At 42.0% G+C, this 16,538-nt stretch overlaps 1 protein-coding gene across 1 annotated transcript; it reads right to left on the bottom strand.

The window, feature by feature from the left end:
- Nucleotides 1–742: 742 nt before the first annotated feature.
- st3gal2 (ST3 beta-galactoside alpha-2,3-sialyltransferase 2) lies at nt 743–16,139 on the bottom strand. The gene is made up of 7 exons (XM_028408409.1): nt 15,729–16,139; nt 9,821–9,880; nt 9,308–9,441; nt 7,129–7,308; nt 6,788–6,833; nt 5,111–5,230; nt 743–5,031 (listed from the first exon to the last, which is right to left on the bottom strand). Exons 1-7 carry the CDS (start codon nt 16,137–16,139, stop codon nt 4,858–4,860), a joined length of 1,125 nt encoding a protein of 374 aa, XP_028264210.1. The 3' UTR covers nt 743–4,857.
- Nucleotides 16,140–16,538: the final 399 nt, after the last annotated feature.

Genomic DNA, 16,538 nt, shown 5'->3' with positions numbered 1-16,538 from the left:
GAAAAGAAAGGATAAAACTTCAGGCTTCAAGTTAATGTTTTATGAAGCTTTTATTTTGTACAATAGCATAAGATACAAAGAGTCTGATCACACATCATACAGATGTCTCTGTGTAGTAAATACGCATGTGCTGCCTCATCCAAAACATAGTCCTAGTGAAGAATGAGGCATGAAAACTGGGATGAGACAATGACAACAGTCAGGAAACCAGCCACACGGAAGGTTTCACCATCCAAACTTTAGTCTAAAATCTCTACATTGCGTACAGTATCTGTAATGTAAGTTTTCTGTTATGTATTCACCAAGCTGTCTTTTATCCTCCTAGTTTTGTGTTTTTTTCGGTTTTGGCTGTAAAGTAAGACTAAGACGATGATTAACAGATGTAAAGTGTGAGACGGACTGCTGCTCAAGAGCCGTTTCTGTACAGCTCAGACCAGTGAACTGATGAGGAAGGAGTTCCCACTGGCAGCCTGTTTTGATCATGATGCATTTGTTCCTTTAAAGGTAGGGTAGAAGATTTCATTCTGATGCACTTTTTGTTAAATTAGTGCAACTTCTCTTTACAAGATTAGTTCGGCAGTTTCACTTTAAAACGAAGAATATTAATCATCTGTGGAAGCTATAAAACGCTAAAAACATCAGCCAATCCTACGAGGCGCCCCTGTGCGTATAGTTGGCTGGTTGCCACTCTCTTCCTGCTCTGCACGCATCAGAGAGGTACGTGCATGATGGCCGAAGTCACCGACTGGTTGGGAGGCGTGGCTTCGGGGTGAACTCTGAGAGAACTGGGCGTGTGTTTACTTTCAAAATCTGGCTGACTCTCACTGAGTTTTCAAAATCTCCTACCCTACCTTTAAGCTCTTTCTAACAGTGAAATTTCTGTCCCAGCTGCAGAAAGCTATTCTCCATTACCTCCGACTGACACAGAGCTTTAGCCACAGCAACTTGAGGGAAACAGACCGAGGAGATGTGAGGGAAAATCCTTTTTTCCTGGCACACATTATTACAGTAGAAGACACCAGCTAGATTGTTTCTCCTCTGCTACACAATCACAAATTAATCTGATTTTCTCATTTTGTGTCGGCTCGAGCTTGGTATTGAATTCTAACTAATATATTAAGAGTAATAAAAGGACAAATAATGAACTAATTTAACCTTTCTCTGGCAATTAAATTAGACATTCTGTTTGAGAATTAAGGGAGATGATTTTTTTTTAGCACGCAAATGTCTGCATGCAAGACATAAAGCTACCATCAGACATGCAGATCTGCATGTGGCTAGGTCATGAGATGATCAGCCATGCCAGACTAATTTTGGCCCCTCTAGCTGTTGTCTGTCTAAGCTGTTTTGTCTCTTGCCTGCAGCCTAATACCGAATTCAATACACAGACATGAGAAGAATATCAACCGTCCAGGCATCTGGCCTTGCTTAACAGGTGTTATTCAAACTCGTCGTTATCTCCACGCTCATTTTGTTAATTTACCCCACAAAAAATACATTTAATTGCCTGCTTTTATCCAGGGAATTGGAAGGTGTGATAAACTCCATTGCAGCATACAGAGGCTGATATCATACTTTCAGGCGATCAGTAATTAACTGATATTTGTGGCTTGGCCACTAGTGTGAGAGACAAAACGGAGTTAAAAAAAAACATCCACTGACTACAAGAACTCGGCTTAAGAATTTAGGCTTACATTTCTGCCTGAACAAATTTCACCTCAATCACAAAGTCCCTCAGAATGCTCCCAATTCCTCTCACAGCTACTAGAATCACTTCGGGGGAGATAATTTAAATAAGTGTATTGGGTCAGCAGCAGGAGGAAAGACCTACTTCGGGTTATGGATGCTACAGGGAGCACTCAAATATGTGTCAGTCGGGTGGGGTAGGGTGGATGGGTTCTAATTTAGGCTGCAGAAAGGGATCACCTAGCCGGCCTTCCCCCCATCTGATCCCAATGTTCTTCTTAAAGGATGAAGCTGATAAGAGTTTCCACACTGGGACAGGGCCTCACCTGTTTATCCACTGTCTGAATGATCTAAACCTTCAGGTGCTTTGGCATCAGCTACTCTACAAACGTGCAACTAAAAACATACAAGAAAAGCCTCAAAGATATCAAGTGTGCGATTTTAAGATTGAAAATGGCCTCAATGTTGGTGTAAAAAGTGTGTGTGTGGTGTGTGTGGTGTGTGTGTGTGTGTGTGCGCGTGCATGCACCAATGGAGCAGCTGTAGGCGAGAGGTCCAGCAGCAACAGGACAAGGCACAAAAGCAAGAGTGTGTGTGTGGAGAAAAACACATGTTCAGATTTAGCCACACTTCAAACTGAGCCCAGCTCCATATAAAATCCGTCATGTGCAAATAAAAACATTGAAAATAAACAACAAAACATGTAGAAGACAATAGAATAATACAGAGGCAGTTCTTCCCATCACCTGCTGGGGCAATGTGACAGCCCAACACTTTTACTTTATATCCTATATATTAACCACCCTCGAGACGTCAGGTGGTTAATTTTACCCTGAAGTGGTCTCACGGGTGTTAGTACACATGAATGTAATGTGCTGCAGCAGCTCACATCCTGCTCACAACTTCAAAACTACTTTTTGGTGGCAGATTTGTTCTTTCTAGAAATCATACCAACTACACAGAGAAACAAAATAAACTGTAACTGTAGTACTCCTCTTAGGAAGCATGTTTTTATGTTCCATGCACTAATTACTTTTGCAATATTTAAATTAAAAACTTATTTTCTTCTGAAATGTGCACCCCCAGCTGATGCAACAAATTAGAGCCTAATAGAGAAAAACAGCCGGGACTATTTAACTTGTCGAGTTTTTGTTGTTATTCACTGTTACTCACACAAGCCGAACAGTCCATAGTTATACACTGTCTATGTGATCCCATATACAGTGTATAACTATGGACTCTGATGTCATCTGTAGGTTAATGAAGAGCCATTTTGAACCTTTGTGGGAGGCTGTTGGCTGCTGTAAAGTTGGACATTTTAACATTGGAGTTAATGGGGTTAGCTCCTAGAGGCTGCGGGGTGAACTGCAATTTTTAACACAAGTAAATTGAAGTAACCTTTTCCATTTGTGAGCCTGAAAAATCACAGTAAATAAAAGCCAGAGCATTTAACACAACACAAAGTAACAGCTGAGTTAATACTGATCATTCACACTCCGACATAAGTCAGCTATGTGCATGTAATGAAGCTTCATCAATCACTCCTTGTATGAGCAGTAAAAATCGAATCACATCTGAAAGACTTGAGTCGGTTACTCGTCTGTGTTTTCCAGAGCTCCATAGGAACCCGGAGCACATTTCCTATCAGCCACCAGCTGCTTCTTCATAAACATCCTGCTGTCTTCAGATGGATTTACAACCTCGGCTCAAACTAAACACTCTTTATTTCTCTGCATCAATGGCACACATGCTTCTGATTCTTATGCTGTCTGACAGAGCTTCCTTTACTTAATTTTTTGTTGTTCATTACTTCACAATGGATGATATAAATATGAGTATTTGATGTTGCCAAAGGATGACAGAAATGTCATCGGAAAATAAAATCTAATTTGAGGCAAAAAGTGTAAACCCAGCTGTCATATGGACAGAACTATACAGTAAAAGCTGCACTGTGCAGGTGGGATATGAACAGAAGAGGACAGGAAATGCAGGTCTGCGGTAACACGATGTAGTCTAAGGCGTCAAGTGATCCCGCCCCCTTCAGACATAGCTGAAGCTGTGATTGGCAGGGGCTAGGGCGTGTGGTTATTGAAGCTGAGCTGCTGTCAGATAAGTCCAAGATCCAGTGGGGTATCTGTACACCCTTTTATAAACGCTCCTCCAGGAGTCCTGATGGAGTGTCTGTGTTTGTCTGTCTCACAAACACAAGCAGAGTGAGGTCCCTTCCTGTCCACTGTGTTTTTCTCATGCTGGCTTTGTCATGGTTCTTCATGCCCAAGCTCACTCTCTCTAGTCCTCCACTCCCAAATTAGACCCTGATGGACCACGTGGGGATTAAACTCCAGTCCAGAAACCAGCATGCCTCCATCCAAACATGAAATCCCAGAAGATAGATTCTGGCCTCATTAGAGTCTCACACAGGAATCAACAGAACATGTCTCTCTGTGTGTAGATGTGAACATAGACTGTAATGGGTTCTGTGGTTGCTGTGGCATTTAAAAGCAGACTGCAGAAGCTCATGCTTAGTGCTGCAGTGATCTGTCTGAGTAAAAATGGCTGACAGACTTGTTTTTGCATGTTGGCTCCTTGGGCCTTTAAAGCCTTGCTCGGATTGGTGAGGACCCAGGGGCTTTAGAGGACAGTCATACACTGTAAACTCACAGCATTCACCCAGAATCTTGTAAGCAGCCGTTTTACAGCCCATCACAGTCAGACAAAGTCCTTGTAACACTGGCAGAAATCACATAAATTGGAGTTATGACAGTGAAAAGTGTCACTGTGCTCACGGTGGATTCTGAAGCTTTGAGTCTGTCACCTCAATGTGAAAAAGCAAATGGCTTTGTTGCTGTCAGATGCCACATGGCTACGGAACAGTAGTCCTCAGTGAAAATCTGTCCACCTTCGCCTTCCTCAGTGCTGCACACAGTCAAAGTCGGTGTTGATGGTCATTGGTCGAGCTCCTGCTCAGAGCTGAGTGGACGTCACAGTCTACTTCCATGAGTGCAAAGAACTACATCTGCTTCCTTGGAGTCTACATGTTCTCTTAGATATCAGGTTGACTAAATAGAATAACATTTTTAATGGCAGTTCACCCTCATGTGTGATTACTTCTTTTTGTGTGTCTTTTTGTTTCAAACATGGGAGATATGTGCAGCAGAGATCTGCTGCCGGTTATTTCCCAGGGAACACTGTGATTTTCCCTGCCTTAGCCAGCTGCTGGATGATCTGGGCTTCGTAGTCTGCATCATGGACTCCGGTCTTCCTGAACTCCCCAGAGTAGCGGTTCTGCTCCCAATAGTGGTGCCAGTTTCCCCGACTGTCCGCCCCGAAGCCAAACACATTCACCTACAGGAGAACGGAGGACAAACATGAGGAGGGGATTTACAGTGTGTCGTGAAGTGTGAGGAGGACGAGGAGTACACACCTCATCACAGACATGCAGGGCAAAGAACAGCACCAGCATGCCAGTGGAAGGGTAGCGTCCATGATGTCTGGTCCAGTGGTCATGGATGTATTTAAAGAATGCTGGGTTGAAGATTTGGACCTGAACAGTGGACACACATGAGAGGTGAGAAATCACTGTAACACACTGTACCCATGCACATAGGTTCAGAAGAGCTTGCTTTCCTCAAAGTCTGGTTGTATGCTGTGCTTAACCCTGGCCAGTTCATCATAGACAGTAAATTGCAGCCGGTATGGTTTTAAGAAGCAGGAATGGAAACTTGCTTTAACTGCTGTGGATGGGGTCAGCAGTAAAATGTAGTTTAGCCTTCTGAAAACCTAATGAGTTGTAATCTTGCAGTCAGAAAGCTTTACAGGAAATCTGAATCTTCACTGACAAAACAGTGAATTTACCTTGCAGAACACAGGAGCTGCCAGTCAAATCCTCTGCTGTATGTATGGTTGTGTAACTTAAAATAAATTTAAATTTAAAATAAATCAAAATATACATATAGTCACCAACTATATTGGCTAATATTCCTGTTATATGTACAATATACTAACTTACATTTGCTGGCTAGCAACCTTGCTTTTTTGTTGTCAGGAGTAGTGCTGGAAATTTTGTAAATAATAGAGTTAAAGCCGTTTTAACTACTTGATGATGCACACCTGTAGCATTTTCTAGCCTGAATACACATCTGTGGTAGGATGGCTGATAATAGAGGTAAACATATGTATCATAAAAACTGTCATTTATTGTTTAATTGACTTGGTAACACACTGGTCGGGCAGCATGCTCTGCTATGTTTTTGTCAAAGAAGTATGGTGACTTTGCAGAAAGTGATATAAATCACCTTAGCACTCTGGCTACACCATGTTTCAATTCTCTGATTAGTTGTATGTCTGTCCATATGTGTCCAGAGGCAGTTTATTTTGTTGTCTGTTGATACTGCACTCTGAAAATCCAACTCAACAGAGAGACCAAATTGTTGGTCTAAAATAGAAAACAATCAGGCTGGCTGACCAGGCTAGCGTCTCTGTGCTTTACCAAACAGAGCATGTTGGACATTTACACACTAACAAAAAACCCACTAACAAACAGTCTTTTAAAGTTTCTTTTGCAGATGTTTGGACAGTTATACACTAAAAGACAGCCTCATGCAAATCACAGCTGCTGCATATTCCCTCCTGAACAAGAGAAAGATTCCGCCAAGTTAAAATTGAATACTCGTTGCGGTTTTGATCGCTATAAAAGATTAAACAGAATGAACAGTAATTACAAATTCATCATCTACCTCCAGGTGATACTCAGCTCCAACAAACAGGCCTTCAGGTTGCTTCCAGCTCTGCAGTGGAGGAGTAAAGCTTCTATCTATCTTTCTGGGCTGGACCCAAAGACACTGTAAAAACTGTGTCTGTGACCAGGCAAAGACTTCACAAAGTCTTCACATGACGGGGATTAGTTATAGTTCATTTATTTTCATGGATTAAAGAGCGAGCAGAAGATTACTGAAAACAAAGGAAAGGTTTATAATCTAACTGTAATCCTTCATCAACAATAGGGAGGGGGTGATATAATTGCAGTAAGGCAGGGTCCTACTGTCTGTGTGTGTGTGTGAATTTAAAAATGGCCAAAATTAATTGCATTGAAAATACAGACCTTGTCTTTATCTACACGGAGGAACTGCTTCACTGGAGCGTAAGTACTGAGGGAGAGAGCGAGAGAAATTGATTAAATACATTCAATCAGCACTTTATATGATTGTAGCAGCTATGAATTCTGGATGATTGACGGCTGACAGATTGTTCCAACCCAGCAACTCTCTAGCTTCTTCCGTCTCTGGCTTCTGCGTGTGAATCGTTATTATGCCCTCAAAGTGTCTGTATGGAGTATGTGCCCAGAGTTTATCTTATGTTTTTTGTGCACATGGGTCCACATATGTGTTAATCCATGCTTATGTATATTCGTGTGTGTGTATTTGTTTGCGTGTGTCATCTTACAATCGAATCTGGCCGGTTGACAGTGCACTCGTGATCCAGACGAGATCCAGTGTTTTGAAAGGAACCAGGACGAAGCTGACATTGGCTGCCAGGTTCTTGGCACTCTCTGGGTACATGAAGTGGTGAGTGGTGTGGCTGCCTGCATCCTCCTCATAGCCCACTGTGGGGGCCAGATTAATCCTGAAGAGAGAGAGAGAGAGAGAGAGAGAGAGAGAGAGAGAGAAAGTCTACGCGGCTTGTTAGGTTAATTGGTCACTCTAAATTACCCATAGGTGTGAGTGTGAGTATGAATGGTTGTTTGTCTGTGTATGTTGCCCTGTGATGGACTGGTGACCTGTCCAGGGTGGACCCCGCCTCGCACCCATAGATAGCTGGGATAGGCTCCACCCCCCAGTGACCCTGCACTGCAGGATGAAGTGGGTTCAGATAATGGATGGATAGAATTATTAAGAAATTCTGCTTAACCTGCAGTCACATAGAAATTTCAATGGAGGACTAAAAAGTCTAAATAAAGTAAAAGTAGAACTAATTAAATGCAGAAATAAGCTGAAGAGTGGAGCATTTAAAACATCCAATACATGTTTAAAATAGTTTTAGTGGCTAATGAGAGTCTACAGACAAAGAGAATCAAAATATTTTAGATTGATACGCACAAAAATAAATCATTAATAAATGAAAAATATTTATGTAAAAACAGAGAAATTGGCTAAATTAATAATAATATATGGAATATAAAATGAAATAAATGTTACATTAAATGTTGAATTAAGTAATCATTATCATCATCATCTACCATCTATTTATTTATACTTCATGTCTTCTATGGTTTGACAGAAGGCATAAAAAAACAAACCCAATCCCAGATTTAAAAATGCAAAAATTACATCTATGACCAGTTTGAAGATATGTATGTATTTAAGCAGTCATTTCTTGATTGATGTGGGCTCTGCACAGAACATAAGTAAAGAATAAGTGAACCTTCTGTGGGGTCTTCTGTTGGTCTGAGTGGTTTTTGAAGCTCAGTGTGGGGGCAGCACCTGACTCCATTAAACTGCTACACTACGTATGGTTGAAATGGTGAAGTGGAGCTGAGGTGGGCAGCTCCAATGTCACTCACAGAGGTCACATTTTGATTGACAGAGCTTTAAATGGGTAGGATGTATGAGTTCAGTTATTATTAAGGGAAATTAACCCATTCTGCTGCTGTGGGTGAGCTGATTCAAAGATGGACAAGTTGTTCATATTTACTAAGCTACTGTTTGTTTGTAGTTTCTACAGTTGCAGTATACAGCCACATGGTATGTATACTTTGCCCAGTGTAAACTGAGCCACACAGCTCTGACATTCTTCGTATTTACTGTACAGTAGATGTGAGTCACTGTCTGGAGGAGTGATCTGTTTATATAAACAGGAAGGTGCACTCAGAAAAGTGCATTCAACCATATGCCAGTGAACAAAACAGATGTTTGCTGAGATAGCTGGAGTGAAAAGACACGCAGACAGGTGGTGGGCGGCGGTGGTGACTGAGACTGTTGTGCGTCGGGAAAACAAATGATAATCAAACCGCAGAGATGAGGAATCATAACCCGACATGGAAGTTGGAAGCTACCCACACAGGTCTATGGAGAATGGTTGCTATTGCCTTTAGCACACACAAAAAACACAAAGTTGCCTCTGTTGAGTGTCTCATCATATCAGGACATCTCTACAACACACGCTGCAGGAAACAACATATAGCTGTGTTCACTCCAGCTGACAACAATCAGCCTCTGTGATCATCCATCAGTGGGAGCATGCTGACACAAAAGGGATTTATGTGTCTCTGTGCGTGGGTTTGTACGAGACACAATCTATATATTCCAGCTTCTCAGCACATTCAATTCTCTGTGTAGACCACATAAGTCAGATGACCTCTCATACCAACCAATGGTAGGACTGAATGGAGAAAGCATTAAACAGTGAGATTAAATTTAGTATCAGACATACACATCTGCTGTCTCATTTGTACCCACAAGTTTCCCCTCACACACACACACACACACATACAATCTAGCCAATGGACTGCAGTGTTTGTTCCATACGATCCTCCCTCCTCCTCCTTGTTTTTCATTTCATTCCTTATGTTTTTCTCCAGCCCTGCATCCACTCTGCTCTCATATCACTCCTCTAACCGTCTCACCTCATGATGTAGTTGTGCCGGTCAATGGTGGCCCCATATCCGGCCCCACGGAGGTTTCCGGAGTTGCCTACCACAGCGCAGCGCAGGCAGCGCCCCGGGTCCCACGAGCCGTACGGGGACCTTCCGGGAATCACCTGCGGTAGACACACAGCCAAATCAAACAGACTTAGATTCAAGCTACAGAGGAAATGAAATGGGACACTAGCAGTGGAATACGACAAGACATCCAATAATCTAACCTGCAGCTCAGACCTGACTGTGAAAATATACCCTGCTCAGTACTGGAGTGAAATCTTTATAAGAACCTCTGTGAAAAATACATAAAAGGCCTTCTGGGCCTCAGGGAGTCAGATATTTAAACATACAGACAAGAAAAAAAGACACATCAGAAAGGAATGAGCCAGGTCACAGATAAACCTCTAATAAAGACTGTTCTGCTCAGCGTTTGCCTGGGTGTGAAGTAATGACTTTGCTTTCCATGGTGATGGAAGATGACTTAATAATATAAAATACCTGGAACAACCTCAGCAACACCTGCTGGATGCTGTGGGGTTTGAACTGAGGCTGCAGCATCTAGAGAGAGAGAGGAAGAGAGAGAAAGTCTGGTTAGGATTGTGTAGTCCTTCCTTTGCAGACAAATTGGATCTGACAACAGACTTTAAATTTAGTTACTTTCTCTGTGCCCATGTACGTGTGTACAATTCATGTACAATTCTCTGCATTCATGTGGAATTAAGGACGTGCTTGTGCCTACCTGTGTGTGTGTGTGTGTTTAGGTAATAGCCATGTGTCAGACTGACTGGATGCAGTCAGACTGGGTGAGCTGGGTGTGGTCAGAGGAGCATAGGCGTAGCTGTCCACATGTCAAAAACAAGCTGATTAAAGAATAAAAACAGATGGCTGTGGAAAGAGGAGTGAAAAAGGCACCTTGTAAACTTTTCACTCCCACCAAAAATGTCTTTTTTTAGCTGTATCGGGCAGCACATAAACTACCAGCATACATAAAGGATGGATGTAAATGTTCTTTCTCCTTTACAGATTTAAATGGGGCTTAAAGAAGAGGGGAGGAGGATGGAGGTGATTTTGTCCCCTCTGTCGCAGGCTTAATGGATAAATAATGATGTAAAGCTATCAGTGTTCTGTACAAAAGCCTTCAGATCTTCTCTCTGGCTTTAATGCACTGCCGCACAGCGTGTTTGAAAATGCCTTGAACAGATTCCATTATAATATTCATAGGCTCACTAGGCCACTTCATTAAATCTCAATAATAAAGAAACAAAGAACACAGTGAGAACAGTAAATGATGCCCACTATATAAAAACAGCAGAAATAAATTAGGGGTCGTATTCTCATAGATTCTAAGAATCCTCTGAGTGCTCTTATCTTAGCCTAAAAACTCCAAGGACTCTTAGCTTAAAAGTGATTTTAGAACATTCTCGGAGTGACTCTGAGGAAGGCGCAGACTGGTTTGATCATAGTGAGGAGGCGTGGTTGACCCTGTTGCTAACTGTGAGGCATTGTTTTAAGAGATGTGATTGGTTGACAGGAAAAGAACACGTTACTAATACTGTTTTACAGATTTACCTGCAAACAAAATGGAAACGGGTAAGAGCTTCCTAAGAGGATTCTTAGAAGCTGTGTGAATATGGCCCATGGCCTCTATAGATCATCTCCTTGCTCATAACATCTGTACAGAAAGTTTTTATTGGTTTAAAATTACATCAGTGCCAACCCAGCAGCAACCTCCAGGGCTGAGACATGAAGCCAATGCTTAAGTGTTAAACATTGCAGTTCACCCTGCAGCCACAAGGAGCTGGCTCCAAAAGTGAGTCAATCCGTATAGACTACCATGTTAAAATGAACAACTTTAGCAGAAATAACATGTTTATAGTCTGATACAAAAGATGTTTTGGTTTTTATATTAACTTTCCTTTTTTACCAACTGTACAGTGGGTGTATTTTATTATAACTCACTTGTTTTAATTATATAAGGACTTAAAATTACACATAAACATGGGCGTGGACCCTTTGAGTGACAAGCGGGTGTCAAATCACAGTGCGAAGTTCCTGCTTCTGTGACTGCCCGCCTGCCTTAGCTCCACCTCTTTTCTATATTTGGAGTTTAGTTGAACTGTGACGCTGCCAACATGATGACGGTCCAAGCCTCACGCAGGGACTAAGAATGGCTCTTCAGTAGCCCACGGGCGATGTCAGGGACACCCCATTCATAGTCATACACAGTTTGGCTGGTCAGGATCAGGAATAACATGGCTCAAACATGTTATTCCTGATCCTGACGATAATAAGTCATATCAAACAGGGGTAAAACTTTTCCTAACAATCATATACACTACACCACTGTCACTACATGTGCATTCTACATTTTGACAACAACTCAAAGAAACTATCAACACAACTGAGTTCCAATGAAAGGGAAAGTGAGTGGCTATAGTCATGAATGATTGACAGTTGCAGTAGCCAATAACAGCTCTGGGACTCAGCAGTGGAAGGAGCCTACTGACCTTCCACCTGGAAGCACTACACTGTCAAAAGACATGAAAAGTAAAGAGAAAATGGTGAGGGATCTGCCATTTTGTCAGCAGCAGGACTACCTGGTTGCAAGTTATTTTTATCAGCTGACACTTACGGAATAAATGGATATAAATAATCCAGGAATTTGCATCCAGACTTCAAGTCTGATAAATGATTGAATAATTAATTATTTATGCTTTCTTGCTCACTGTATCTGTAAACTGAACTGAGTGCTTGAACTGTTAGTGCAGCATGTTCATATTGACAAAAGTTATTGGTTGTTATTCACACAGCTAAGCTGCTTAAAAAGTTGGTGGTTACCAGCGACCCTCTGGGTGTGAGCAAGTTTTAAAGTCTAAAAAAAAAAGTTTTGAGTGACAGGTGGATGCTGTAGTAACACACCAACCCCAGCTTCATCCTCCTACTGCGATACTCAGCTGTCTAATGGCTAGTTTGACCATGAGGAGGGTTTTTAACAAGCCTATCCTTTAACATCAGGCCTAAGGACGCCTCCAGTCACTGCTTCTTCTGTTAGAGGTGTAAAACACTATGCAGTTAACTAACAAGTCTTTTATTTCTGGATTGTTGTTTTAAACCGTCTCATTGTGGCATGATGATACCCACTAGCAGCAGCTGACAAAGAGAAGTTCTCTAATTTAAAAAGAAAAAATAAATAAATCTTGTTCCTACTTGAGCATGTGCCAAAGTACACAAGCAAATGTGTGTCCATGTGTGTAAAGTTAAAGCCAGCGTTCACATTCTCCTTCCTCCCTGTCTCCCACACAACTACTGGTGTCTTCTTTTTCACAGTCCTTTGCACCCACCATCGGCCTTAATTCTCTCAACACAGATCTCATTTGCTTAGATTCTCAGTCATATATCTTCTCTTTTGCCTCATGTCTAATTCCTGTTCTTTAATCTCCCTTGTGCCCTCTTTGTTTCCTCCTCCTATTCCTGTCTTACTTCATTTCTTCATCTCTCTGGGATGCCTGTGCACCATGCAGCTTATCACTGCTGCTCAGAGACCACTAAGCTTTCTTCCAGTTCCTCTGACTTTGCTTCTCATTCTGTTACCTCTCTGAATTTGAGGGATTCTTTCTGTTCTGTCAGTCAACCTTGACCCCTCCATTGTTCTCCTTCTTCTGTGTGCCTGAAGCCTGAGCCAGCTTGGCATTCTGCACTGCTGTTGTTCAGGGGCTACTAATTTCTGGCAGATGTTTTCTGGCAGTCATGCCAAATGCTGTCTTGTCTTCTCTGAAGTAAAACTTCCTGGCAGCTATGTTCAAGTGTTTTTTTGTTTTTTATGGGCAAAGACATTTTAACACTACATCTTTAAACCATAGTATTGCTCCTAAGAAAGCCAGAAATACTTTAATTTGCACAGAGTAACTGTCTACTAAGCCCTGTCATCTTTGTTTAGTCATAGTACAAATCACCATAATAGTAAGGAAGGATGTACACGTTTATCAAAGCACTTCCAAGTTTCAACAACTGAGAGGTTTTATCAAGAAGTTTAAAGAGAGTCAAACCAAACCAGACTGGCAGAGGGAGGAAGAGAAACGTGGAAGATTCTGAAAAGAAGATGTGTCTAAAGAGCAGAGAACACCTGCAGAGACACCAGTGAAGGATTTAACTAAGTCTGGAACTGAAGAGTCAGAGAAGACACCCAATTTAAAATGAGTGTCTAGGGGCTCAGAATTGTCGTTATTTATTATATTATTTTCAAGGGGGGGGGGTAATCATTTTTGTCTACAACTGAAGTGCACTTTAACATTATCTGTAATTGGAAATGAATGCTTGAGTTCAGCAGTTTTTCTGTCTCGGCTGTCACTATCAAAAAAGGGGAGAATCATTTTTTTCAGAAATCACCCATAGTGTTTTAAAGTGAGTATTTGTAATCTTTAATATGAAAATGCGTCATAAAAGCTAAAACACCAGTTAAGTCTAGAATAAGTGATGCTTCAGAAAATGTCTTTCAGTGAATGTTTGATTCCTTTCCTGCAGCACCATAACACATTAGGTTTGATTGAAGGGCATATAATATCATCATTTGTTTTACTGCTTCACTGGATTTGGGGGGAAAGTGTAGGTCATGTGATGCACTCACCATGTGGTTTGGTTACATCCATGACAGAATAATTTTTCTAATCTATGTAACAGAATACTTTATTATATACTGCACTGTTACTGTACTTGGAAGTTCTTATCTATACATTCAGCCATTGTATTATTCTTTCCCTCTGTTCATTCTCTCTTCCCAGCCTAATGGCCATTAACTCATGTTAAGTTAAAATAGATTTATTTAAAAAGTGGTGTCTTGCAGTATCAAAGCAAACAATATTCAGTGGGGTAATTCCTCCTAATACAATAAATTGCTTAAAAGCTGCAGAGGCGCTAATAAACACACAAACAAAGACAGTGAATTACTTGTAAACCTTCTCCAGCAGTGAAGCTTTTTATTTGTATAATTAAGGCGATTAATTATTAATACATGCATGCTCGTGTAGTACACACATCATGTGGGTGCAGGGCCATAAAAAGGCCAGAAACTATGTTGCAGACCAACATCCATTTACAGATTGCACAGCTGCACTAAGAATCTCTTTCCAAACATAAATTCTTTGCAATCCTCTGGAAAATCACCCCCTTAAAAGCCTACATATAAAAGTGAGGGTTACCAGACTTTTAATATCAAGAGCTGAGCTTCATTCTGATGCAAGCACTGTTGACTGATTAATTAAGAGTCAATGTGAAGATGACTGATGTTTATGGAAGTTCATGGCAATTGGTTCTCTTTTGAATCCGCTCTCAAAAGGCCATTTGAGTAACTGCAATTTCTCCATTTATCTACTTTTTAATTTAATTAAAAAACTATCTTACCTCTGTCTCTGATTTATTCTATATTTGACCTTTTCTATCCACTCCTCCTTTTTATACCTTCTCCTCCTCCTCTCTCCCAGACCATCACCTCCCTGTTGCAGTGTGACCTAATGACTTGGCAGCTGTTGGTCTGTGTTTGCAGTTTTCTGCCATTTCAAACCTGAGCTGAGGATACAGCTTTGAAATAGGAGTCTAAAACAGACACCATATAACACTTACAGGAAACACTTACAAACACATTTATAGTTTAAAATGAACACACACTCTGACAGACAGAAACCCACAATGAAGCACTTCGCTTAAGAGTCACTGCGTTATAGCAGTGATTCTTCAGTCACTGCTATAACGCAGTGACTGAAGAATCACTGCGTTATAGCAGTGACTCTTCAGTCACTCTTCTCCATGACATGTGACTGGCAGGGATTCAGGAGGACCATGTAGTACTTGTAAGAAGGGATTGGTTGGCTCAGTGATGAGGAAGGATGTGATTATGGTGGCATGACTCCACCCCTATGTTGGTCTCCTAATAAACTTCCATGTAACAAACTAGCCCTGTGTGTGCCATACACATGAATGGGAAATAGTTGTTGATCCTTTGATTAAGATGATAAAAAACTAAATCTGCAGCTTTATTTACTTCAAAGTATGGGTAAATAATTCAGAAACTATATCCTCAATATATTTACTATGTATGTACAACATCTGGAAAAAGGTATGCTAGGTGGTTGTTAGACAGGATCATCTAGAAGTAAGTGCATTCCAATAAATATTTATTAGAATTTTAACCTCCTTTCTCTCCTCACTACTACTAAAACCTGCCCATAACCACTGGCAGTCCCTTGCAGGTCACACATTAGTCAAACCACTGTGTCCAGTAGCTATAATAAGAAGAAAGGCAAGATGGAAGATTGTCTGAATGCACAAGAATCCAACAGCAAAAACAAACAGAGAACAAACTGACATTTTCAATTCAACTTGGAAATAATATGAGTAAAGATAAAATACTTACCACCCACCAGTAGTAGACATCAGAGGGCAGCTCCATGTTGTCTCTGGTCCAGACAGGAGAGATGTCAGGGTCATAGTTCTCATCAAACCAATCAGAAACGCCAGGGTCTCCGACACAGCGTGGACAGGCACATGTCTTCTGCTGCTGGGTGTCAGGCAATGACAGCCGGTGTGCCCCCACATAGCTGGGAACTAACTTCACCCGTCTTGACTCCTCCCACCCAGGTGGCTCCAGGTAGTTGAAGCCGACTCCCCCGCGGAGTGAGACCGACAAGAAGAGGGAAGTGAGGAACACCAGGACAAGCGAAGCAAGGAGAACACAGATTCTCCACGAACACCTCACCTTGCCACTTTTCTCTGCTCCACCCCCTCCCCCGGCGTTACCTCCACCTGCTCCCACCCCTCCGCTCATCCAGGGCCTGAATTCAAAGAGTCTGGGAGCTCCCCTGGATGAACCCCAGCTCCAGGACCCCCAGCCCCAGCGCCTGTCCTGGTGCAGGGTGGAGGACGGGATGCGGCCCCCCCATGGCCATGCCCCCACTCCTGGGCCTGCCACTGTCCCCAGCCCACCACCTCCTCCTTCTCCTCTGTCTTCAGGCAATGACCACCGAAGCCCAGTCAGCGTGATTGGGAGACCCTCTGACTGTCACTCGAGACCACACAATCACCCTCTATATGAGACTCACAAACACACACACACACTGATGGATACAATGTGTCAGAGTCAATTTGTCTCACAGTCAAGCTGTGCGCTCAGCGATGCTCCTACGCTCTCTCTGTCTCCTGCTGGATCCTTTGCCTCTCTCCACGC

Source organism: Parambassis ranga, chromosome 6 (assembly GCF_900634625.1).
Source record: "Parambassis ranga chromosome 6, fParRan2.1, whole genome shotgun sequence".
Taxonomy (NCBI): Eukaryota; Metazoa; Chordata; class Actinopteri; family Ambassidae; genus Parambassis; species Parambassis ranga.
The sequence above is the reverse complement of the archived record's forward strand: the minus strand, read 5'-3'. Positions and strand labels throughout refer to the sequence as shown.